Here is a 27,215-nt window from a genome sequence, read left to right as displayed (position 1 = left end):
TCAGACTTCCGATATTTATTGTCCAAGGTTAAATGACCATTTATAATAAACAAAATATTAAAGTAAATCAGCATAATGATGTAAATACATGAATATGTGATTATTAAGAATATTAACAATATTTTGGGGAATATTGATAATAACAACGCTTAGCAATGTGAAAGGTACCAATAAATATGAATGTATTAAAATAGAGAAACAACTTGTATGACTAATATAAAGTACAAGTGAATTATAAAGTCAACAGTGTGTATTTGCAACATAATTGTAACAACAATATACATAACTTATTTTAGCCTATTTAAAGAACTTTTAATTGAATTCCAAGCTTTTAAGTCAAAAATATAATAACAATCTAATAACAGAGTAAAACCACATACCTGTGAATAAGATGACAAGTACCCAAATCAGACTTCCGATATTTATTGTCCAAGGTTAAATGACAACCTGGACTGGGAAGTCATGGGTTTAAATACTAAATTTGAGGCTGAGATGCCAACAACTGACATTGTCATCTTAAAGAGTTTTACTCAGCTTAGAATTAAGAGTTTCCTTTAGATAATCTTTGTTTCTTTGATCTAATATATGCTTATCACAACTTGTCTGGCTTGCATAGGTGTTTAAGCCTAATTCTTATGATTAGCAAAACCATAGAACAAAAAAGGTGCTAAAATGTAGTGACAACAGTCAAAAGTAAGAATTTAGTGTTGGCTTAAGAAATTACTGAAGTTATGCAAGTTGCAAATATGATGACAAAAATACAAAATATAATATATAATGTTTATAATATCAAGTAATGATATTTTAAGTTATCTGAGTCAATTAAATAAACAATCATTTCTATACTAAATATGATAGGTCTATTTTAAAATATAAATGTTTTATTTTTATTGTACTAAAGAAATTATTATTCAACATTTTGCAACACAATATAGTGCAAAAAGAATGATCATAATAGTAGGAGTGCATCTTTAACATTTAACTAAAACCAAGTCTATAACTACAAAAATGTCATTGAGCCAGTGAAGAAAAAATAGTGTCATTTTTATTTACAGTCTTAAGTATTTATTAAATGACACTCAGCATCTTCATTTCTGACACAAATGTCAGACCACTTTGTTTGTTTGTTAAAAGACTCATAAGACAAAAAACAATAAAAAAATTGAACATGTGCATTTTTTTTTCATCTACCATTAATGGAAATAATTATGACTTTTGTAAAGTTATAATATATAGAAAATATAACAACATTTCATATCAAAACAAGATATATATAAATGGGACATTTGGTAGTAGGAAAATTTGCTACATGTACCATACACAATCAAATAGCAGAAATTATGCATTTTTTCACAACCCATTATATAAGTAAACAAAAAGTTATAAACAAGTTTATGACATGCAACATAAACAATGGCTCAAAGGTTTGATTGGTGATCAAAAATGAATAACTGTGCTTATATGTAGCTTACTCACACTTTAATCTGATTACAAACTAACTCCACCAATTTTACTACACTAGCTGGCCATCTTACCAAAATGTGTATCATACCATCAATTCTCTCCAATACATTTGAAAACACCATAAAGTTGCACTGTGTTTAGTTGAATTTGCATTCGATTTCTGGCACCCTTCTAGTCTTCATTCCAATTTCTAGATCTTATGATATTTTGTCATACGCTCTTTGATAAGACAGCCCCCCCCCCCCCCCAAGTTATGAACAATACCATCATGCTATTATTCACCTACCGGGGTAGTTCCTGCATACCATGATATTCACTTATTGAAATTGTATGTTATTTCAATATCAACATATTGTACATAAAATAAGTTAAATCAAAATTACTAGAATAAAAATATATTTCACAAGACATTGCTTGTCTTGTGTGTAAAACAATCATCATACAAGCATCATACAACCATCATGTCTTTTCTTATATTACACAAGCGTAATATAACTTGACATTGACATCATTTCCCCTAAATAAAAAAATCATCTTCATATTGGCAATGATTTGTGAAATAAAAAATACACCAGTTGCCATTTAATACCAAATTTAATAAAACTTATTACGAAAAACTTATATAGCCCACATTATTGTTTGTATCAAATGGCAACTATTGTAAAATCCTATACAGTGTATATTCATTTAAAATAATCATAAGTAAAGCGTAAGTTATGAGAAAGAAGCGGAGTGCTATAATAACACTGGGAAGCATGAATACAAACATTATCAAGAAATAAAATTTAGATTGAACACACACACAGAAGAGTCTCCTAGCAACACTCATCTGTTGTTTATCAGGATAAAACTACTTGTTGAACCCAGAGTTATGGGCCTTACTGTACATGTGCGTTTGATCTCTGGCAACATGTGTACCAAGTTTCATTTGAATAGCTTGAACAATGTTCCAGTTAAAGCTGCACTCTCACAGATTGAGCGTTTTGACAACTTTTTTAAATTTTTGTCTTGGAAAGAGCAAATTTTTGCGTAAATATCTGCAAACAAAAAATCAGATAGTACATTTTCACATTTCTGTTCGAAAATTAATGTTTTATGGCATAAACCGTTACTAGCGGTTTAAGAAAAAAGCATAAAACATCATTTTTTTTTAACAAAGATATAAAAATCTGTGATCTAATTTTTTGTCAGCAGTCTTATATAACTGGTTTCCATGCTTTTTCGCAAAAATTGGCTCGTCTCAAGACAAAAAAAAAAGTTGTCAAAATGTTCAATCTGTGAGAGTGCAGTTTTAAAGCCAAGGTTAAAGTTTCTGCAAGCCAATGTCAACAAAGACAAGGTTACAACTGTGGAACAAGGGACATAACTGGACCATTATGAAAGTGACAATCTTATTTAAAATCAATACATACACATGTAAAACAAACATAAATTTTGAGTGATAAACCTTTAACTACTTACTAAATAATGCATTTATGGAAAAAAGTAATTACTGATCCCAAGATTGTAACCATGTATTTGATAGCTGAAAACACACAAATATTAAATGATTGGTGAGTGCTAAAAGATTTGCAGTGATCAACTATTGTCTCATAAGATAGAAATACAGTGTTTTCTGAACCTTTCATTCAAATTAAACACGGTATCCTTTTTAAGAACCATTGTTTGTGATATTTATTCATCATTCTAGGTAAATTAAAACAATTGTATCAATTGTGGTACATCTTATTTAGGAGTTAGAGTGCATCTTTAAAGCCAGATCCTTATAACATTTAAAAGTTATTGCCCTTTATTGCATACAATGACAATGACAGACTAGCTATGACAATACCTCAACTTTTTTTCTTAAAAAAATAAAAAAAATAATAAATTGCGTAGAACTAACTTTAACTCTAGATGTTGCATAAAATACATAACATAACAAGAGTTTACAATGCAAGAAAAAAAACTTAAGATTTAAAGTTTTTGCAAAATGTCTCTTTTCAATTCTGAATACAAATATCACAAATGTTTGGCTTGTTAGTTTTAACATTTGTATTTCATCATGATTGTGAAACTATTTTACTACAATTTTTTCAGGCATGATATTTGGAGAACTGATAATAGTTTAGTGCAATCAGAGTTCCCAGTACCAACACAAAGTTCTACCACTAAGAAGTGGCTCCGGATTTGGAGCTGTCCTCCTATTGTGATTTCTATTGTTATAACCCATCCTCAGCACCCAAGCTCATCATACCCTATATGAAACCCTGGGCAAATTGGCTAGGGAAACTTCGTAAATCTTGAATATTCATAAGCATTTCCTGACCAATAAAATAGCTGATAACAAAAAGGAAGAATCTCCTTTGTGAAGAGCCACCGGCATATTTAACATTATCCTGCCTAAAACGATTTGTAAGCCGTGATCACATTGGATTATTTAGAACCGAGATGACATCCATAACTTCTCATCCATTTTGGCACCGCATGAGGTGTGTCTCATGCGAGCAATCAAGCGGCTGGATTTCACCTTATTAATTATTCATGAGTACAAGATTTTTACAGCTGATTTGCCCAGGGTATCATATAGGTTATGATACGCTGGGATGCCGAGGATTATATAACCTGAAACATGAGCTATATGACAAGGTCAAAGGCATTGGTCAAATTTTCAGACTGTGAGAGAAGTTTTTTTTAAAAACTACAATAATATTGTTATACATCTTGTTAAACCATAGTTCAAATATATATTACTTTTCTATCAAAAAGGTTTTAATATGTAAAATATACATTGGACGACTTCACCAAATATGGTACGACTTGGTGTTGGTACGACTTCATGTTGGTGCAACTTTGTTTTGGTATGACTTTAAGTTGGTGCGACTTCTCTTGTAATCTTGGTGAACTACCATCAATGGCAATCCACAAGCCCTGTGTCTGATGATCAAAGCCTTGATGTCTTGAGTGAGAATAAGCAGAAAGTCTTGTTACCAGCCCTAAAGGTGTCTCCAGGTTGTATTCTCTGGTCCCGACCGTGTACACAAGGACTCATTAAGGACAAACTTAAAATGCACAACCCTGATACAGTCAGTTCATATTACAACTCTACTTGTCAATAAGACTAAACATACTGAACATTGCTATCTGTAATAGTGTCCTTGACTGGTGTATTTTCTGCGTTGTTAGCGTTTTTTACCACAATAACAGTTTGCTCAATAGCGTCAGGTTTTTCTGGTAATCTGGGCATATTGGGAACCATGCACATGTATGCTATCATCAAAAGGCCCTGAAAAAATAAACAGAAATCGGGTGATACTAAATACTATAAATAATTTATTATATATATATATTTTAGACTATACTCTTTATTTTAGAATGATTTTCCTGCATATGAAACAGCCTCGTGTCTTTTTCTAGAACCCCAGTAATTCATGAAGGTCAAGTCTGAGTTTGTGACTCAAAACTCAAATCTTCTAGTCTCTTTCCATTGTAAAATTTTATCCAAAGTCCAATTATATCATATATAATTAAAACTAAAAAAATATTTTTGCAAATAAGATTAAAAAAACATACTTTAAAACATTCCTTATCAAACCTAACATTGTTTCATAAGAATTATTGAATCTAAATATTAAATGAAGGGAGTGAATGTGGAAACTGCAATAAAGCCGGATTTTTCATTTTGAAAAATGTGATTTTGTGGCAGGATGTATGTTTATAGAAAATAAAGGAAATGCTGCTGACCCATATTCACACCTGTCAGAACTAGATTTTGACCCGAGGTCCCTTTCAAAACGGTTCTTAATATCATTTTGACAATTTTTTTAGACTGACTATCTTGCAGATGAGATGGATCCTTACCCCTAGACCAAGAAACCCTGAAACACCAGTGGAAGCCCATGGGAACCCAACTTTATCCACCAGGAATCCACCTATTGTCGCACCCAAAAAAGCACTGAAACATATAACAAAATAATTAAGACGAGAAAATATCTTCCTGTTTGAAATTCTATAATACAATTAGACAGCATGAATAATCCAATCCAGTAGCATGTCGTTTCAACAGCTATGTGTCTTAAAGTTACAAATGTAAAATTATTGTATTTTCTTTTTCTGCATTTATATATTAGAAACCAGCACGCAATACCCTTCAAAATGATACCATAATTGTATGCCCGGGTCACTAGACATCATTATAGTTTTATGTGAATTTATCAAGGTCTGCCCTGGTCTATTGGCTGCATTATGGCTTGATTCTGCCGAGAAGGCATCACAACTTTATTTGTGTTTAAATGACATAAGATAGAAGTGACAGGGATTCAGTGAGATATCTGAGATCTGGGTGTGATACCCTAGCTGTTTGCGAAGAGACCTCTTGATTCTTTAACACGCTTCGTGTAAAGCACCGATAAAAGGGATACCACTTTCCTGGGTTGAACCAGTACTGACATTTTCCCAGTACTACCCTTTAAATGCCGAGCGCTAAGCAAGGGAGCTACTGGTACCATATTTTAACGTCTTTCAGTACGACGCGGCCGGGGTTCGAACACCCTAACTCCCACATGTTAGGCTCAACCACTGTGCTATCAAGGCGGTTCACTAGGCATCAGAATTTAACGTCATTACTTATGCCACAATGAAATAACAGTTTAAGCTTAATTATACATCAGATACTCTTAAGTTTGTTTGTGAGCCAAAACTCTGCCTGCCAGTGCCCAGTTACCCAAGATATCGTGGTCGTACATGTTATGCTGCTTAAGAGTTTTTTTAGATATTTCTATTGAAACCAGTTAACGTCAAAAACGTGGTAACGCCTGAAAATTAATTATCTTAAGCCTTAGTTTTTTTATTGAAACGGGGCGCTGGTGACTCAATTATGATTGACTATGATTGTTGATAAGCATAAAGAGCAGCACATCCTAGACTCACGATACTTACAATACTTGTTACCGGTATACAACGGATGTATGAACATTTTAACCTACCCCATTGAAAAGCTTGAATTGAAGAATCCGGAACATTTGCCGTACGTGTCCAGGTTGTTCTCCATGCCGAGGGAACTGTTATATATATATATATAAGTGTTCAATAATCATGTCAAGGAAGGACAACACAGGCCAATTGTGTACTCACTATTCCGGTATACATCATTTGAATGAATTGGAACGAACATTGTAAATAGTCAGTGACCTAGGTCTAAAAAAACATCCGAGTTTAAGGGCAATGGTCTCAAAAAAATTCCATCATGAAATCAAACATTTTCTTCTGTAAGTTTGAAAGGTAAAACAACCAAGTGAGAAACTATTAAAACCTAAACAAATAATACATACTTTGCTCCCATTAGAAGGGCCTTGAATGTTGGTATGAGGGCGCAGCCCAGGGCTAGACCAATCACAGACAGGGCTATAATGTTCATGTACAGGGCACTGAAAAACAAACATGTTCAATATAAATCAAGTACTGGTAAACTCAAATAAGCATACACAATTTATTCATTAATTGACCAATCTTAGGGATTTTGCTCCAAAACAAGGTGATTTTGACATTAGCCCAGGAGGCTGCTGATTGATTTTATGTAGTTTAACTTTATTCAAAATAAATCTATAACCGAATTTAGCTTCAGAGTATGGAGGGCATAACCATAAACATACTGCTAAATTCTATCTTGTGATTAAATTTGCGTAAATGATTTTTTTTATTTTATTTTTTATTCAGGGGGAGATTCATCCCCCACTGGTTGATGGATCAATATACTGGGGGGATTGTTCCCCCCACCGGGGAATATGGCATGTATGATTTTCAAATTGCCGCAAACAATAAGAAACTACCTCAGGCAAAAGCATTACCTAAACAAGCTAAAAATATCATTTTCACATGGAAAACTTTATAAATTGTGAGGTTATTTATATATCTTTGCATTGATTGCTAACATTGTAACACGGAATGGCTGCCAAAATTGTGAGAACTTGTGCTGTTATGAATATGCTTATAAATGTTGGCAAACCTAAATGTAAAACGTGTAGAGCCATGATTAATGGAAAATTGGCTTAAGCTTAATATATAATACAAGAAAGTTGCATGAAAGATTCACATACTTGGGTACAAATGATATAAGTGGAGAGGGTCCCATCAACAACCAAGGTATGACAGCCACCAGGTTCCCTCCGGCAATCATTAGACGAACAATCCCCTGGAGCAGAAAACAGCTTGTCACTCGGTTACAACGCATGATCATAATGGGATTTCGCACTGAAGCAACAGTCAATTTGTATTGCCAATCAGATTTGAACAGGTGCAATTTAAAACTACAATTCAAATGGAAGGTTGTATTCACACTGATACAACTTGTACTATTTATAATGATTGTTTTTTATACTTTTAATTAATTCAAGATATATGGAACAAAGTGTACCGCCAATTTATCGCCAATATAGCCCAAGAACAGAGCAATGATGACGTAATTACAGGGGTTATCAGGAATATGGGATTACCTTTTTATCGCCAATTAGTCCCAGAATGGAGCTGTGAAGGTGTATATCACAGGAGCTATCAGGAACACAGCCTCACCTTTTTATAGCCAATGTAGCCCCAGAATGGAGCAGTGACGGCATACAGCCCCAGAATGGAGTAGTGAAGGCGTATATCACAGGATCTATCAGGAATATTGTCTTACCTTTTGAACAACATCGTAGCCCCAACACGGAGCAGTGATGGCATATATCGAAGGAGCTATCAGTAATACAGTCTTACCTTATTATCGCCAATGTAACCCCAGAATGGAGCTGTGATGGTTTATTTACCAAGACCTATCAGGAACACAGTCTTATCTTTCTATCACCACTGTAGCCTCAGAATGGAGCTGCTATGGCGTATATCGCAGGAGCTATCAGGAAGACATCCTACCTTTTTAGTACGAATGTAACCCCAGATTGGAGCTGTGATGGCATATATCACAGGAGCTATCAGGAACACAGCATCACCTTTTTATAGCCAATGTAGCCCCAGAACGGATCAGTGACGGCATACAATGTCTATCATGAGAGTTATAAGGAACACAGGCTTACTTTTTTATCCCCAATGTAGCCCAAACATGGAGCTGTGATGGCATATATCATGGGAGTTATAAGGAACACAGGCTTACCTTTTTATCACCAATGTAGCCCCAACATGGAGCAGTGATGGCATATATCGCAGGAGCTATGAGGAACATGAATCCTATCAACCAGGTCTTCAAATTAAACTGAAAAACAAATATTTTTTTATAGGTAATTGCTTGTACTTCTTGGGATATTTGCACTAATATATAAACAGCATGAACAAACTTGTTAAGAAATGTGATCATTCGTAATTTTTACATTTAAAATGATTAATCAAAATGGTTGAAAAAAATGGGTGATATATTTAATTTGCTTCGAGTTGATTGAATGATAGTAAAAATGCGTTGCATATCATGTAGAATTCCTCAAATGCTCGACCATGTTACTTTTAAATAGTCTTGACAAAAAAAATACAAGAAATTTTTAGCCATGACATTTATGTGTGACATTGATCTTGACCCATGGACATGAGTGTCCTCATCAGGCGAACATTTATATCAAGTAATTTAAAAATCCCCTAATGCATGGCCAAGTTATAGCTTGGACAAGCCAATCCAAATCAACATACTCAAATATAATCATATAAGTTTTTCTTCAGAAAACCTGGTTTAAAATAATCATGCAATATTAAAGCTCTCTACGATTTATGTAATTTGAAAAAAAATCAGACATATTTACTTGTTTTTCCTTGATATAAGTTACCATATATAATTACAAAATGAATCAACCACATTTTGATAACAAAAGTCTGCAATAGTGAATGTTAGTTATATAAATCACAACTATTTTATTCCTGATTAAGTTCACCTAATGCAAGAGTCTACCTTTAAGCCATTTACTCATTTATGGGCAATTCACAATAAAAAATTGACAATTTTTTGGGTGCCAAATGCGCAATTATTTCAATAAATATATTTCTTTTCATTTGTACTTCGACAACCATTCCATAGATGTAGGATAATAAAATTATTAACAATTTGAATTTGTTAAAAAAAAATCCTGATCACTGATCTCTTCCAATATTTTAATCATGTGTTCAATATTTCCCACTCAAGTTCAATATTAATGTCAATGTCCAACATGAACAAATGGGCCACTGAAACAAGTTATCTAATGTAAGTACAGATGAGTTAGTTATAGCTGTTAGTGGAGAACTATTAGTTTTTGTCCCAATTATATAACAAAGTTTATTTAAAAGAATGCATGCATTTAGAGGTTGTTTTTTTTCAAATTTTGTACTGAGTTTCACAAAAATATAATACAGTCAAAACTCGCCATGTCGAAGTCGTTGGGACTTCGGTAAATACTTCAAGATTATGAACAATCGATAGCAAACGAAATACAAAAAATGTTATTAAACAAAACACATTCAGAAAAAAGTTTGAGAATAAAGTTTGACAAAACCAAAACATAAAAATAACAGAGTTCGACATAGCGAGTTTTGACTGTATATACATCATAACATATCTTAATCATAATTTTTACAGCCCACTACATTTCATAAGTACCTGATCCAGGTGAGGAGCCAGGGTTGGGTCCATAAATCCAAGCGCAACGCTACCCGCTGATATATTTATGAAGGTAATAATGACTAATGGGCTTTTCAACAGGGCGAAAATCGACCCTTCGTATAGCTTTGACCCATCTGCAATTTTAAGATTTTTGACGTCAACACCATGTAAAAATGGTTGTCTGGTTAGCGCAGTGGTTAGGGCACTCGCTTCTTACCTCAGCAACCCGGGTTTGATTCCCTGCCTGGGCGCATGTGAGTTTGGATGGAGGTCACCAAGCCAGTCAAATAGGTTTCGAGTACTCTACTCCGCTGCACACCCCCCCCCAACACAGGCCGACACCCTCAAGTAAAATCTTGCCAATGAGAATGACTAATATAATGCTGTAATAGCTCGTTTCACAATCTTTGTTTAATGTATCAGTTTAAATTAAATCTGAAAAATAATCATTCCTAAGTTTTTGACCAATCTACAATTTTTATGTCTGATATTTTGATGCCATTTCCTCAACACAGTCAAAAACAGCAGTACTAAAGCACAAGTAAAATTTATAATGTTTAATCATACGCCGTCAATCAAAAAATATATGTCTATGGTAAAACATGCTTAAAAGAGAATGGTTTGTTCATCAATTTTTAAAACTTTCACAACTGATATGACAGTTAATCAGATTATTGTTGCCCTCGGAAATGATCCGCTTTATTTTATAAAACGGTACATTGAATCTGTATCCATGTGTCCATGTGTATGTGTGTGTCCATGTGTATCCATGTGTATGTGTGTGTCCATGTGTATGTGTGCATCCATGTTTACATGTGTATGTGTGTGTCCATGTGTATGTGTGCATCCATGTTTCCATGTGTATGTGTCCATGTGTATGTGTGCATCCATGTTTCCATGTGTATGTGTCTGTGTCCATGTGTATATGTGTGTCCATGTGTATGTGTGTGTCCATGTTAATGTGTGTGTCCATGTGTATGTGTGTGTCCATGTGTATGTGTGTATCCATGTGTATGTGTGTATCCATGTGTATGTGTGTATCCATGTGTATGTGTATGTCCATGTGTATGTGTGTATCCATGTGTATGTGTGTGTCCATGTGTATGTGTGTGTGTCCATGTGTATGTGTATGTCCATGTGTATCCATGTGTATGTGTGTATCCATGTGTATGTGTGTGTCCATGTGTATGTGTGTATCCATGTGTATGTCCATGTGTATGTGTGTGTCAATGTGTATGTGTGTGTCCATGTGTATGTGTGTGTCCATGTGTATGTGTGTGTCCATGTGTATGTGAGTATCCGTGTGTATGTGTGTATCCATGTGTATGTGTGTATCCATGTGTATGTGTGTATCCATGTTTCCATGTGTATGTCCATGTGTATGTGTGTGTCCATGTGTATGTGAGTATCCATGTGTATGTGTGTGTCCATGTGTATGTGTGTGTCCATGTGTATGTCCATGTGTATCTATGTGTATGTGTGTATCCATGTGTATGTTTGTATCCATGTTTACATGTGTATGTGTGTATCCATGTGTATGTGTGTGTCCATGTGTATGTGCGTGTTCATGTGTATGTGTGTGTCCATGTGTATGTGTGTATCCATGTGTATGTGTGTGTCCATGTGTATGTGCATGTTCATGTGTATGTGTGTGTCCATGTGTATGTGCGTGTTCATGTGTGTATCCATGTGTATGTGTGTATCCATGTGTATGTCCATGTGTATGTGTGTGTGTGTCCATGTGTATGTGTGTATTCATGTTTACATGTGTATGTGTGTATCCATGTGTATGTGTGTGTCCATGTGTATGTGCGTGTTCATGTGTATGTGTGTGTCCGTTTGTAACCATGTTTCCATGTGTATGTGTGTGTCCATGTGTATGTGTGTATCCATGTTTATATCCATGTGTATGTGTGTGTCCATGTGTATGTGTGTGTCCATGTGTATGTGTGTATCCATGTGTATATCCATGTGTATGTGTGTGTCCATGTGTATGTGTGTATCCATGTGTATGTGTGTGTCCATGTGTATGTGTGTATCCATGTGTATGTGCGTGTTCATGTGTATGTCCATGTGTATGTGTGTGTCCATGTGTATGTGTGTATCCATGTGTATATCCATGTGTATGTGTGTATCCATGTGTATGTGTGTGTCCATGTGTATGTGTGTGTCCATGGTTATCCTGTGACAAGTAACTCTGCCTATCAATGGTTATGTGTATTTATCAAGTGGGTCTATGTAAGAGTCAAACTTTTACGAGTGACTAGTTTCGTTTCTTTATAAATCTTACCAACATTGTTTTACAAAAACAAAACAAATAATAATATGGATTTTATATAAAAGTCTCATCATATAAAATCTATAAAATTATTTGCTCTTTTTTATATATAATAGCATGTATTATCAGCTAAATACATTCAAGTCATGGATATCTCTTGTCTAGAATAACATGAAAACATGTGCAAAAGGAATTTCTGTTTTACTTTTGGTTCTGTTTTTATATGGTAGGGTTTGGGCGACATGCTCAAGATACCTCTGTTAAATGGATGGATAACGCAACGTCCATGTAACCAAGGGAAAAACTGCACACAAGTATATTAAGAACCGTGAGAGCAACAAATCCGCTCTTCAGAAGGTCGAATTTCGACCCCTTGTAGATTCTAGCCCGTGCATCTGTGCAAGTTGGTATAGAAATATTTTAGGCCTTTTCTCAGAAGACACTGCCTGTTCTCAAATTAAACACTGTGAAGTTTCGCCTTGATAGCTTAGCAGCAGATTCAAAAGGAAGAAATTGCAATTTGAACTGTACGGAAATGGATTGTCTTTGAAACTATTTTAGTGCAAAATCCATCATCATCATCAACATCATTATCATCATCATTATCATCATCATCATCATCATCATCATCATCATCATCATCATCATCATCATCATCATAATCATAATCATCATCATCATCATCATAATCAAGAAACACATTAACTTTGAATATGAAGTTAGTATCATTATGAGAAATTTTCAAAGATAAGCTTTGTCTACCAATAATATCTTTCCTACTCATAACCGGGTTATTTGGCATGTTTCCAAAAGCTGATCATCTTTGTACATAAACTTTAAAACATACACATTTAAAATTATCTACAAATCACATTCAATGAAAAAATGTCTCAGAATCAAGAAAAATATATATGTAATATGAAACTTTTACCACTTATAGGGGGCATGGCGTAGGCGGTCACTGATCCACATACGATGACTAACGAGCCCATAACGAAGAAAGGAAGCCCGTAACCTCCCAACTAGAAAATAGAAGTTTTATTTGTATAGAACAGTACTGAAATGTATTATATTCTCAGAAACTAGCAACAGGCAAACTGGCATGACTTCTTTGGTATTTTCTAATCCAAAGAATGCACATGATAGTAATAGGCAATATACTAAACACACATCCAAGGGAAGCAATTAGTGAACTATGTGTTTTCCTGCTTACTTGTTACAAAGGGCAAAGGGAGGGTAGCACTTCAATAATACACAACTCTCTGTACAAGTTGTCTCCCTTACAGTATACTTTTAGTAGAGCTAATTGATTGAAAGGGCCATAATCTTGTCATTCATGAGTGGATCTGGCTGGTTAACAAAAAGAACTACTGTATAACATGTAGTGTAATTTTGATACTAAAGTAAGATAACAGTTACGTATTCTTAACAAACAATTAGAATTGAAAGAAGTTACAACACATGTGCACAATATGAATTGAATATCTGCTCTTGCAAGAGCCCCATTTATGCTCATTCAATTGGCATTGATAGCTTTTCAAATCCTGGCTGGAGCACAGCAGAATATATTTTATATGGAACAGCAATGGGGGTTTTCCAACCTATTTTTGGCCAAATTCAATTTTTCTTATTTTTATTTAAACAGCTTATTCAATATTATATACATTCTAAATAAGTTATTAAATACATGTAATCAAATACAGTTAAACTGCGATCGCTCGAGGTCACCACGGACCGAGCCAAAACCTCGAGGGAACCGATTTTTCGAACGACCCGATCTTCAATTTTCCAGTTTGATATGAAATATCTTTCAGTGTATTTTAAGTTTGAAGTCGTCAAACAGACTGTTTACTAAGACACCGATCATGTGTTGCGTTGTGAAAATCGCTAATATGTTCAAAGGTTGACGTAAACTAAATGTAAAACGCAAAAGAAAAAAAACAATAAATTAATAAATAGAAATGTTTATCTTAACAAAAAAGCACATTTTCGTAACAAGCAACATTTGAATGACAGTACATATTGTGGCATTAGTCAGATTTAAGTGTTGCAAAGTCAAGGATTGTTGATTGGCGCATCTTGTCGGTTTCGCGAAACTGTTCAATCGTAATGTGACGTGACAGTGTACAGAGCGTCTGAAGATCACGGTCAGCATCGGCAGTGAATTCAAAGAACTTTCTGACCACATCTAAAGCGTTAACTTCTCATAATAACAATCTCAAATGCCCATATCAACTAATCTCGGTCATGCATTAACAGTGAAAAACGTGTTTTTTTTACACCTTATCAAATTGCCTTTCAACTGTCATTGCAATTCTTACAACTTGCGATCATTTTAACACCTAGCAATTGTTTGTTTATTTTGGAACACGCGTTCGGGAAAAAGTGTGAAATTATGTCCATGAGGCAGCCATAAGGTTTTGTGCACGATTTGTGTACTTGGGACCGAGGATATTGCTCGACTGCTCGACATGATTAGGTTTCTATGCAGCGTGGGTATATTTTATATGAAAATAGAAGGAAAAAAGTTTGGGACCAAGCTCCGACCTCGAGGGAATGCCGGTTCTCGAAAGACTGCTTGTTTGAGGGAATGCAGTTTCACTGTACAGCAAAACCTATGTGTTCATGTACACAAATATAATTTTTTATGTTAACACATGCAGAATTATTTTACATCTCACTACCAAATAAATCAGTATAAGACTACCTCATTCAAAAAATAGAACATACATGTGCATGTACACAAACATACGTTTTGTGTTAACATAGAATAAGTTTAAAACTAAGAAGGACCAATAATTTAGTATAAGACTACCTCATACAAAGCTCCGCCTATCGGTGGTCCGACCATCATCCCCAAACCACTGGACGTTTCAAGAAGACCCTTGAAGAATAATAATAAAATAATAACATCAGCAATAAAAAACTTTGGATAAGAATGGAATGCTTTAAGGCTGATGTTGGCAAGAACAGGCTGTAAATGGGCTGCTAAACCATTGGCAGAAATGGATAACATTGTCATTGGCAAGAATGGCTGGTCAGAACACTGCCATTGGCAAGAATTAATGGCCATAACACTGCCATTGGCAAGAATGGATGGCCATTACATAGGCATTGACAAAAATTAATGGTAAAAAAACAAGCATTGGCAAGAATAATTGGTTATATCACTGCCGTTGCCTAGAATAGATGGTTAAACATTGCCTATGACAAAAAATTATGGTTGTAACACTGGTCATAACACTAACATTAGCAAGAAAAGATAATATGTGACATAGTGGTAATATTATGCAGTGTAATATCAACGTCATGAACAGGATAGTTAATCTGATCATTGCCAATAAATGAGGAATTTAACAAATCCAGAAGTCAAAGCTGTGTGACAGGAAGAAACATGAAAAAGCTGGAATAATATTGAAAGTAAGAAACAAGAATAGTGAATAGTCACAAGCATCAGCTTCCAAACTTACCATGACCGTAATAACATTGTCAGGGAACTCATGGGCAAGCACTGCGAACAAAGCTGTCACTAAGGCAGAACAGCCTAGCGCTTCAACAGAGCGACAGAGGAAACACATCACAATAAACATGTCCCCATCCGGTGACATGTCAAGTGTCCTGGATGTATATACAAATAAAATTAGAAACCATTTTGATTCTATTAATGATTTAAAGATCTGGGGCCAGTTGTATAGTTTTCTGCAGGTCATCCTTGGTTAGTTCGCACATGGAAGCAATATAATTAATTGGTCAACAGTTATTATTAGATAAATATTGACCAATCAATAAATATTTACTTTAGACTTACATTTTAACCAACCAAAGAATTAACCGGTTTAATACAATAAACTGCTGATCATATTATATTGTTTAGTAGCGTTTAACCTTAAGTTTAGTCTTTTTAAACCAGAAATGAATGAGATTAGGTGACTGAGATAGGTAATGTTTTAAATGATACACTGAAATAAGCTTTTTTTATACATGTTCTTGTTTATTAACAGTAAGTGTTTGAAATGGTAAAAAATGTAACACAATTACGCAATGTTTTAAGTGAATAAAATAATATGTTCTATCAAAATGTATTGAATCAAAATAGATATACTTTAGGTAATAACAAAATCCAAAGCTTATGATATTTCTAAATTCTACAAACCCAAACAGTATGGCACAAGTTCCACAAACAAAGATGCCAGCCACGTACATAAACTTGCAACCTATTTTGGATATCTGCAATTGAAATAATGATGAAGTTTAATCTACATGTACATGTATTATGCACATTCTAAGCAATTATCAAGAATTGTATAGTATTAATACCTTTAGTACCTGCCTGCATATGCATTACGAACTAACAACCTCAGGGTTTTTTTCCCAGCATTTTGGGGAAAAGATCCATACCCATGAAATTGGGATTTTTCGCAAATTAACGTGTCCTTTAAAAATTTGTTTTGGGTCACTTGCCCTGTAGGGTGAGAAAACCTGAACTTCTACTTGCCCTGAGTAAAAATTATTCAACCTACATTTTCAACTAAATTTTCCAACAAAATCAGGTTATACTGATTAAACATAAGCAAATTTTACAGCCAATCAAATTTACTTTCCAAAACTTTGATTTCTTGATTATCGTAACAGTTTCTTTCACCTAATCCCGGCCACTTACTGATGTGCCATTCATTTATGAAAAAGTCGGGAACCAGATCGTATATTACCAGCTAACAATCGATTATAAGTTATTAAAAACCTTAAATAGTTAATTTAATAGTGATGAAATAATTTAACAATTAACAATAAATCATTTGTTTTCTTTGAGTTCTGAAGAATTATCTACAACTTACAATCGATTTAACAGTCTCCGAGTTCGACCATGTGCATTCAATAAAATGAGGTCAAATTTCAAGTTTCCATTTGACTGTTTACATCAGGTATTTTATTATAATGTTTATTGCAATTATTTTGTTTTTGAAAATAAATAGGATCAAAAATTGAATCTGGAGAATCCTACTCGCCCGGACGGATGAGTTTAGTTGAATTTCTTCTCGCCCGACCCCTATTTTCACTCGCAAGAGGGCAAGTGGATTTGTCGTGGCCTGTTAATGTTAGATGAATATACTAAAATACCCTGTTTGATCATTTGTTGTTTAACTTCATAAACTATAATCTACAGTATTTGAAACATAGCTTTTTTTATTTAACAAAAGATTGGGCTATAAAAAGGTTCAAAGTAAAAACCTGCACAAGTAACATTAGGTACACTGATGTACTGTAACAACCTTATGTTTTTTTTCATTATTTCTATTAGCATCTTTCCCAAAGGCTATCGTTTTATTCATTTGTTCAATAATTGTACGGCGACCACAATTTTGTTGAGTGTATTTCAAACTTGATATTTCTGTTAACAACCTTGGCTTCCAAACTATAGATTTTTCAAAGTTTAATATAATGATCAATGTTTCAAGGATATGTATTGATGACCACACATTCATTTTGTATAGTGTATTTGAGACTCACATAGCTTCCAAATATTGGCGAAGTAATGACGATGACCAGCTCAAAACATCCAAAAATCATTCCAACAATGGTCTGTGAGGCTCCCTTTCTCTTGGCCTGAAAAGTAAATTTTATAATTGAAAATTGAATCATCATGGACAACCATATTTGATCGTCAAGTCAAAAATAATTGAAAATATATTTTCTGAATACCTGGTAAATATTGGTAAATAATAAGTGTAAAAACTTTTATGTTTTAAATATGCTTCAAAATTTGTCAAACATATATATTATCGGTAACATGTGCCTTGACAGAAAAATTAATTCCAAAAAATAATCATTTGTGTACCGGTACTATTATAGCACAAACTTGGATAAATACTTTTATCTTGTAATGCCTCAACTAATGGAACTACAAACATGCATTTGATTTGGGGGGGATTTAAAACAAGAGGCCCAAAAGGGCCTATGCTTTACGGGCTGGGTTTGTGTGGTCAACATCACTGTTTTCGAAAAGAACCAACCTCTTATGGATATCTGAATACTGTACAAGTTTCATCGAGATACACTCAAAACTGAAGACTGTATCATGTTTGCAAGCATTTTTTACACAATAGCATTTTTTTTATACTATCAAGGCCCATAATCTAATCATTTCAAGGCCCATAATCTAGGCATGCATGGGCAGATCTAGCTGGTTTTCGAAAGGAACCGAGCTCTAATGGATATCTAGATACTGTACAAGTTTTATCGAGATACAATCAAAACTGAAGGCTGTATCATGTTAACAAGGAATTGTTTACAGGCGCACTGATTTTTTATACTATCAAGGCCCATAATCTAGGCATGCATGGCTGGTTTTCGAAAAGAACCGAGCTCTAATGGATATGTAGGTACTGTACAAGTTTTATCGAGATACAATCAAAACAGAAGGCTGTATCATGTTAACAAGGAATTGTTTACAGACTCACTGATTTTTTATACTATCAAGGCCCATAATCTAGGCATGCATGGGCGGATCTGGCTGGATTTCAAAAGGAACCAAGCTCTTATGGACATGTAGATACTGTAAAAGTTTCATCATGATACAATTAAAACTGAACGCACATACTACGTACACATTACCATCGCATAAGCTCTTCTGGCCTTTGGCCAGTAGGGCTAAAAAACCAAATGATACATGAGATTGTTTATGGATAATTTTAATCAATTATTGCCAATGTCATGTGCAAATTAACAATATATTCGATCATCTCGCCATCACTTATACATAATATCAAATATAACATATCCTGGAATTGTCCAGGAAAGACCATGATAAATTTCTGCTCTGCTCATCACAATTATATTTGATCATCTCACCATCACTTATAGATACAGTAGTATAAAATATAACATATAACAGATCCAAACTGATTAATGACCAGTCACTGACACTCAACAAAACCAATTAACCATTCATTAGATAAGAATTTAACCATGTATCTAAGTCATTTAACATGTTCCCAAACTGAAAGTCAGGACCTAGCGAGTGTTTAATTAATATTTCCTAACCATCTCACGAAAACAACCTGATTTTGTAGCCTTTCAGTGATCATATTGGTTTCGTTTGTTTTTGCATAATTCATCATGAATGGGGAAGTTTTTTTTTTTTAAATAGCAACCTATCCACACCCTTTAATGCTGGTCAGGAAGGGAATAGTCAACTATTTATTAAGTATGGGGTTGAAAATGGGTGGTCCCCATTTGACAGTGCTATTCACTGGTGCATGTAAAAGAACCAGGGTTGCTCTAACCAGGGTTACATTCTGTCTGTGCACTATGCTCCAAAACCTTACACGACTAACAATCTTATCGGATGGAACACTCGCCGAATGGGCCTTGCCCGAGTGCGAGTATAAATAAGCTTACACACACACACACCTCGTGGGAAGGGAAACAAAGAATGTCTTAGGTCTGGCCTAAGGGTTAACACTTATAAATCAAATACAAGTATTCATAACTGTGTCAAAGTGCATAATTACAAAAGGCATTAAGACATGTTATGTTTCAAGCGTAATAAACTCTGAACATTTTACCAATGATTTTCTGTGATCTGATTTGATACAATAATTAAATTAGACCACATTTGGAAAACTTTTGAAAGATGTGAGTGTCTTTTGACAAAAAAGATGAATCAAGCATATATATATATATATATATATATATATATATATATATATATATAACTGTGTAAATTATACATTATAAGTTTAACTGTAACAGTAATCAATGGAGAGAAACAATTAAACCTTTTTCGCAAATATTTTTGATGTAAATTAGACTTGAGTTGGTAATTCTAAATCATAGGAACATAACTGTAAACTTGTTTAAAATGCAGGAAATTGCACCGTTTTGATAAAAAAAAAAAAATAACGTAGGGAGGGGAAACCCCTCCAGAACCCTCCCCTCCGACATGCCTTATGGCAGAAACCCTGCTGTTTAAGTTAAGCAATCTGTATAAATACAGTTTCATTGCATCAGATGTCCTCATATAATTTTGGAGACATTAGAAAGGGTCTTGTTTACTGATTACAAATATATAAAATAAAAGACTTCAAATTAATAACATATAAAGTTATGGCAGTTTGTATTTCTTTTCTTCATTTCAACTGAAATGTGAAGCATAATGATCAATTTTCATTCAAGGTCAAAACAGCGCATAATATTGCAATAGATTTATTGGTATAAGGCCTAAAAACAACAACATTTGGTTCGTCTTACCCGACCTTAACCTACGAATAGGCGGCGCCAACCCTACCGTTTTTATAGTCAGTTTGAAAAAAAAAATGAAAAAATAAAAAAAATAAAAAAATACATAATTAATTCTTTAATTGCTTTTCAATATGAAGTTTAAAACCTTAAATGTTTATACCGAAGATAACTTTAATACCATTCTGCTATGATGACAGTGACATTCTTATATAAACTTAATAAAAAAAAGCCTACCTACCCTACCTTTTTTGAAAAGGATGTAACCCTAACCAAACAACTTTCTTTTAGGCCTAATATTAACACATTCCTTCCCTGCATATTTAACCCTTTCAAAAAGCAGGCACCAAAATTTTACATTTATTTAATGTACTTCATATACCATTACATAGATAATATTACATGCTCTAATCTTGCACTTTAAAGTATACGTGAGATTGTTTTATATTCATAAGTCTCAAGAGATAGCACACGTCTTTATATCTTTTATATTGTTAAGGCCAAAAATATAAATAGTTTCTTGACCCCTGTCCCCCCAAAGGAAAGGGTGCGATAGGTCAGAATAGCTTAAAAAAGAAATGACGGTAAAGTTGAGTGTTAATATCATCGTCACACTTTAAACAAGTGCCTATTGGTGTGAACTAATGTTCACTTTGTCTAGAGTCCTATATAAAAACTACATACATTTACACAGCTTTCCACCAAGGAAGAACAATTATAAAGCTAGACCCAAAAAGGAAAAAAAGTTAATGGTAGCCTGATGGCAATGAAAACTTTTAAGGGTTGGTCGGGAAACTGGAAACACACACTGTTTTTACTACATCCAAGGTATAACACTTCATAAGCTGCATAATTATATCACTTGTTTACCTTTCATGTATCATAACCTCAGAAAAAATGGACCCCCAACATCCAATTACATTGGAAAGCACACTCCACCTTCTGCATTCCTTAATTATCCCTTTCCTAAATGGGTTGTTAGGTAAGTAGACCCAAAAATAGACCCAGAAACCCCATAAGACTTTCACAACCCCACCTCCCAGATCCCCCCGACATCAACCTTCTTCCTTTCATAGCCCCCTAAGTCTGAGATTCCATGAGACCCACCTCATCTCACAATTTGAATGAGAGCTGTACAGTTGTAATAAATATTTAGTGTTGGGAATCGGTTCCAGTTTGACTATCAATAATCAGTCCCACTCAAGTAACCAATTGTCGATAGTATACAATCGGTTTTTGACAATACCTTAATTGTAGTTTTATTCTTGTACAATAACTCGTAACGACTTAACTATGCTTATCTTTTGCGTATATTTGAAGTTATTTAGTATTGTTGTTGCTTTTGGCCATATTATTAATGATAATAACTGAACACTTCTGAATGAATAAACAAACTCAAACTAAGGAGAAAATTTGCGGAAATTAACTGTTCACAAATAATGAGAGGAAAGAAGAAAAACAACCAATCAATTTTCGATTATAATCGATCATCGGAAAATCACTATGTAATATAAACTATTATTACCTCTAATGGGAAGAACGGAGCCAGAAGTGAAAAACAGCATGTTGCACAGAAGTTTACCAATGCCATGGACAGTAGGATGAACTTTCGCCTCCGATCAACTGACTTGAAGGAGAATTCTTTTTCTTCTAGGGGTGAGGCTGGAACTGTGTCCTTTTCTTTTTCATGTTCTTCTCTATGATCCACCTGCTGTCCCAACAGTGGCGTTCTCTCCGATACACGTCTGTCACTCATGACTTGAAAACAAAAAACAATTTTAGTATCATTCACCTCATTAAACTAAGATTTTTATTTTACAATTTTATTAATGACATTAAAGGGACTAGACACCAGATGGTCCAAACAATTGCAAAATCGGAATTTCCTCAAAACAAGCCTAGAATTGTCAATGTAAGCTAGTAAGAGGCCGATAATACATCATTTACATTATTAAAAGAATAAACGAAACAATCATGTCACTGTCTGATCTGAGTTTTCCCGTTTAAAATAAACGCATAATGGTCTCCCAGTTTAAATCATATCTGCTTATGAGCACAGGTTATTAAATATATCGAAGCTTTTTTTAAACTAACTGGGATTATCGCTGTTAACAATCCCAGTAAACTTCAAATTTGAAAAACGACAAAAACTGTGTAAGATGCATGTGTAGTTAGCCATGTGATACATCAGTAAGCAAGATTCAATGTGTTGTACACATGACATCAATTTTATGTAAGTCTTTTTTTTAATTGCAATTGTATCATCTGGTGTCTGCTCCCTTTAAACCTATGATCATCTTTTAGTGTCACTTACCCTGTATGTCAGTACAGTACAGTCAGCTATCATATTCTGAAGCATTCATGTACATGCATGTCATTAAATTTATATCATTTTAAAACAATGATTGTTCTTGGTGACACGATTGTTTTCAAACTAATTTCTGGTTAACCCATGACTTGAAGACCTTGATTCTGTTCAGAAACATTCAAATTATCATCGTGGTCAACAGTGCCATTCAGATTAGCTTATAAAAGATCATTTATGTTTTCAAAACAAACAAAAAATTCTGCTTTTTTAATGCAAAATAAGTTTCTATGCCAGTCATATTAAAACTACAATATTTTTAATCATCATTTTATGTTAGCTTTCTACACAAATTTATTTTTGTATGTTTCTCAACACATGAACCTTTGTAGTGTTTTGGGGCTTTTATAAAAACTCAAACACATCTGGTGCAAAGCTAAAAATTGCAAAATTCCATTAAAATTATTAATTGTCAGTCAAAAGTTAAACTAGACTAGTTCATTTTGATCATGTTAAAGTTATATATACATTCACATGGGTAGTAGCCAACAATAAATAATAATATAAAGTATCATGTCAATTAATTTAAAATAAAACATTTAGCCCATTAAAAAGTACCGCAATTTTTTTTGGGAAGATGATCCATGTCTGTCAAAGTTAAAATTGATTGATTTATTCATTTATTTATTATACATCATTTAAGAAGCACTCCTTTCATTAAGCAATATACATTCAAAAGTGCTTTACAATACATATACACAAACAAGCACACACACAAAAAATCAAATCAAACTATAAAGCTACAAAGTTTAAATGTAAAATTGGGAGAAAGAGACCTGAATTGTCAAGAAATTACAAAGACATGAAAGTAAATTGTATAAAGTCATGGTTGAAATGATCAAAAAATGCTATTGATACGCTGCCTTTTGGATTAAAATAACACACCTCTACCTTTGTTAATTTTAGGACCTTTTTTACGTAAAGATTTTTTTTAATTTCTCACACTCAAATCTATTTACTTTCTGGCATTGTATGCATGAAGTACAGTACACTTAACGAGTTAGACCCACTTTCTGTTTACCTCAGTAGATTTTCGCATTCATGGTCAACAAAATTAATTTATCAACAGAGCTCCTTAGAGTTTCGACCCTTGGAAGCTGATCAGTCGACAAAAGAATTATAACTCCATGAAACACCACAGAAACTCGATAAGAGCCTCTGTTCAAATTAAAATTGTTTGAATAAAAATGTCAATCGATTATGATGGCTACAGAAAATATTTGTTATTGTTTTTCCTCTGCCCTTTTTTTTCTGATCCACGTGCGAATACTTTTTTTTAATAAACTTTTAAACATTACATTTTGCATTTATGACGTTAGGTTATCAAAAGAATGCCATGCATTTCAGATTGTGATTTATGGTCTCGTTGACAATGTTTGATTATATTTTGACTGTATCATTTGGCGTTTTATTTTTATATAAAGTTTAACGTTAATATAAATACATTTCACCCGAAAAAAGCTGTGATGCTATTTAAAGATTCTAGACATTCACAATTAGAGTGACTGGGGTCAAACAGACAGCGCAAAGTTGTAGGCCTTCGTGCCTTGTTTTCTGTGTAAAATTCTTAAAAATGTCACTAGCTATTTTTAACTAATAAAAATAAGTATCATATAATTATATGCTACATTGTATTGACATCAGAGATCATGGTTCGGAATCGTATCAAAATGTCAGCTGTTTTACAATGCAAAAAAAATAGCAGTATATCAATGATTCAATGTTTATTATTAAGAAGTCAAGACAATATTTAATTTGCGTTTACATTCAAATATACAAATATAATGCTGGTAACAACCTTATGTGACTTACAATGTACATCAGGATAAAAATGAATAACTTCAAATTCTAGTTCTAATAATGCTAGAAAAAATCAAAAACAATTGAATAAAGTAACACATGAGTCAAAATCTAGTACAAATCAGGGATTTATGGTTCTTCATATGTCAATCATGGCTACAGCTAGTCCAAATAATTGTACGTTGACGGATTTTTTTTTAATTTTTGATATGGCAAATCCTTCACGTACAAATTGTTTAGTATCAAAAGTGGGTAGTTGTTCCGATCAGGATTCCGGGTTAAAGCATATTGCGTCTATAAAATACAATAAAAACAAGAAATATTACCAGATAATGTTATTTTATATTAGTTCTGTACACAAAAAATAAATATCCAACTTATAATTATGAGTTTGACGGCTTTTCTTCATTTCATTCTGTCAAAACATAACAATATATACATGAAGGGCACCTGCAAGGCTTTTGGGCACAGTTTTAAATCACTCGGAACACTTCGGCCATGGCCGAGTTGTTATGATTGTATAACGAGGTCGATCTCAAAGCTTTGTCGGAGGAGGCCGAGTTATTACGATTGTATCGAGTTGTTCCCCTTCGCATAATTGTTGTCTGTGTCAGTCAACTTTCGTTTTATTGGAAAGGTAAACAACTTGTTTTAATGCATTAAATGCTTGTTTAGTGCAAAATAACATTTCACGTACATGGTAAAATATGAATATAACTCTTTATGATCAATTTCAACCATTAAATACTTCACTTAAACAATTTCAATATTTTTAAAACACCCCTGTTTTTTGCACATTCCCGTTTAGACGTTAGGGATTGGAAGAATCCTGTATAACACATCTATTATTTTAGACTAGGCTACAGCCTACAGGTATATATGCAGATTTACCATCCTTTGTAAAAAAACAGGATCATTTATTTAAAGATAGTTATGTGAATATCTGAAATTTTCACTATACAGTACTGCAAAGCAAATCTATACATCATGAAGTTATAAAGACAAGAATGTTAAAGGAATGACGTCACCATTACGTCATATGTACTTCCGTTGTGTGGAAAATTCTCAATAAAAAAAATGTTCTTATGATTGATAGACATGTTTTCAAATGCTCAATACACTGTAAATCAAAACTATCATTATTCCTGAAACTTTTATACCTTAAGTATCTATTCTTGCTTGATTTATCATTTAGAGTAGAGATTAAAGCATAAAACGCTGCCCTATAGTTGAAAGGTCATTTTGGAAGATCTGTCATGGCGGACGGTGCAATTTTTAGAGTTTGTTTTTCAAGTGGAGTGATTTTTCTTAGGAATAACTTGACCCCCCCTTTTTTATTGGCTTAAAAGGTAATTTAAAGCTTGTACTTTAAGAATATATGTGGTTATCATAGCCTGCATTCGCTCGAAATGCCTTTAAATGTTGTCTGAAAATTATAATTTTACATTGAATTATATAGGGAATAACAATGGTGGTGTGTAACCTAAACTAAACTCATGAAAGATGAAATGTATCACCGCCCATTTAATTAAAACAATACCGAAGGTAGGTTAGGTACATTATATTGCTTTGCAATGTATAAATTGTATAGAAAGGAGTTATACTTACTTATTGAATCCGTTCAGAAGTGAGGGCATGACCTCGCAAGCGTGCTTTTATTGTTTTTATTGCCGGTTTCTTGCGCAATCAATGTTTCTTGCGCAATCAATTGACATCTACCTTCTTTAAAAAGAGTATTTTCAAATAGTATTAGACAAAACGGCTAACATTTAAGCCGGTATTGAAAAAATGAATTGGCTAATGTCCCGTTTTATGTTCAAATCACACGCATATATATTATAAATATGCCTTGATTTTTTTTATAAAACTTGAAAAAAATGAAAACTTGAAACATACACAGTGGCCTCCCCTTACACCCAGAAAATATCTATCTCTTTATGAGCGAGTATATAGATGAATTTCAGCAATGCTTAACTTTTTTCTCTCTGTTTTGGATAGTTTCTATCAAATCAATTATTCAAGATGCATTGAGGTTAAAATACAATTTTTTTATTAAAAAACAACAACAAAAAACTTAAAGCTTCACTCTCACAGATTGAATGTTTTGACAACTTTTTTTAATTTTTGTCTTGGAACGAGCCATTTTTGCAAAAGTCCATTGAAACATGTGATATAAGACTGCTGACAAAAAAAAAATCCCAGATTTTTATATTGCAGTTCAAAAATTAATGTTTTATGCAGTTTTCTTAAACCGTTAGTAACGGTTTAAGCCATTAATCATTAATTTTCGAACGGAAATATGGAAATCTGCGATCTGATCTTTTGTCAACAATCTTTTATCATTTGTTTGCAGATTTTTACGGAAAAAAATGCTCTTTCCAAGACAAAAAAAGTTGTAAAAACGGTAAATCTGTGAGAGGGCAGCTTTAAAATATTTGCCGATATGATATGTTAGTATCTATGGTCACGTGGTTTGCTTAGTG

The 27,215-nt window shown here is 33.6% G+C and overlaps 1 protein-coding gene across 5 annotated transcripts; it reads right to left on the bottom strand.

Moving 5' to 3' along the window:
* Positions 1-26,454, bottom strand: LOC128205809 (MFS-type transporter SLC18B1-like). Of its 5 annotated transcripts, none has more exons than XM_052907765.1 (14): positions 26,341-26,454; positions 22,093-22,325; positions 17,838-17,933; positions 16,483-16,556; positions 15,800-15,947; positions 15,145-15,213; positions 13,261-13,351; positions 10,049-10,185; positions 8,585-8,683; positions 7,539-7,633; positions 6,774-6,869; positions 6,429-6,503; positions 5,305-5,398; positions 1-4,729 (listed from the first exon to the last, which is right to left on the bottom strand). In XM_052907765.1, exons 2-14 carry the CDS (start codon positions 22,321-22,323, stop codon positions 4,565-4,567), a joined length of 1,470 nt encoding a protein of 489 aa, XP_052763725.1. In that variant the 5' UTR covers positions 22,324-22,325; positions 26,341-26,454; the 3' UTR covers positions 1-4,564. The 5 variants fall into 5 exon arrangements, with proteins under 5 accessions (XP_052763725.1, XP_052763729.1, XP_052763728.1 ...); XM_052907769.1 differs by lacking the exon at positions 26,341-26,454 and adding an exon at positions 25,624-25,748; XM_052907768.1 differs by lacking the exon at positions 26,341-26,454 and adding an exon at positions 25,604-25,705.
* Between the last annotated feature and the right edge of the window lie 761 nt (positions 26,455-27,215).

Source organism: Mya arenaria, chromosome 10 (assembly GCF_026914265.1).
Source record: "Mya arenaria isolate MELC-2E11 chromosome 10, ASM2691426v1".
Lineage (NCBI taxonomy): Eukaryota > Metazoa > Mollusca > Bivalvia > Myida > Myidae > Mya > Mya arenaria.
This window is presented reverse-complemented; position numbering and strand designations above follow the sequence as displayed.

Excerpts from the sequence above, each read along its gene's own strand:
- LOC128205809 (XM_052907765.1), bottom strand. The coding sequence starts at position 22,323 with ATGAGTGACAGACGTGTATCGGAGAGAACGCCACTGTTGGGACAGCAG. Across the intron at positions 8,684-10,048 it reads TGGCTCCTCACCTGGATCAG|TTTAATTTGAAGACCTGGTT; the intron begins GTACTTATGAAA and ends TTTGTTTTTCAG. Across the intron at positions 7,634-8,584 it reads GCTACATTGGTGATAAAAAG|GGGATTGTTCGTCTAATGAT; the intron begins GTAAGCCTGTGT and ends TTTCTGCTCCAG.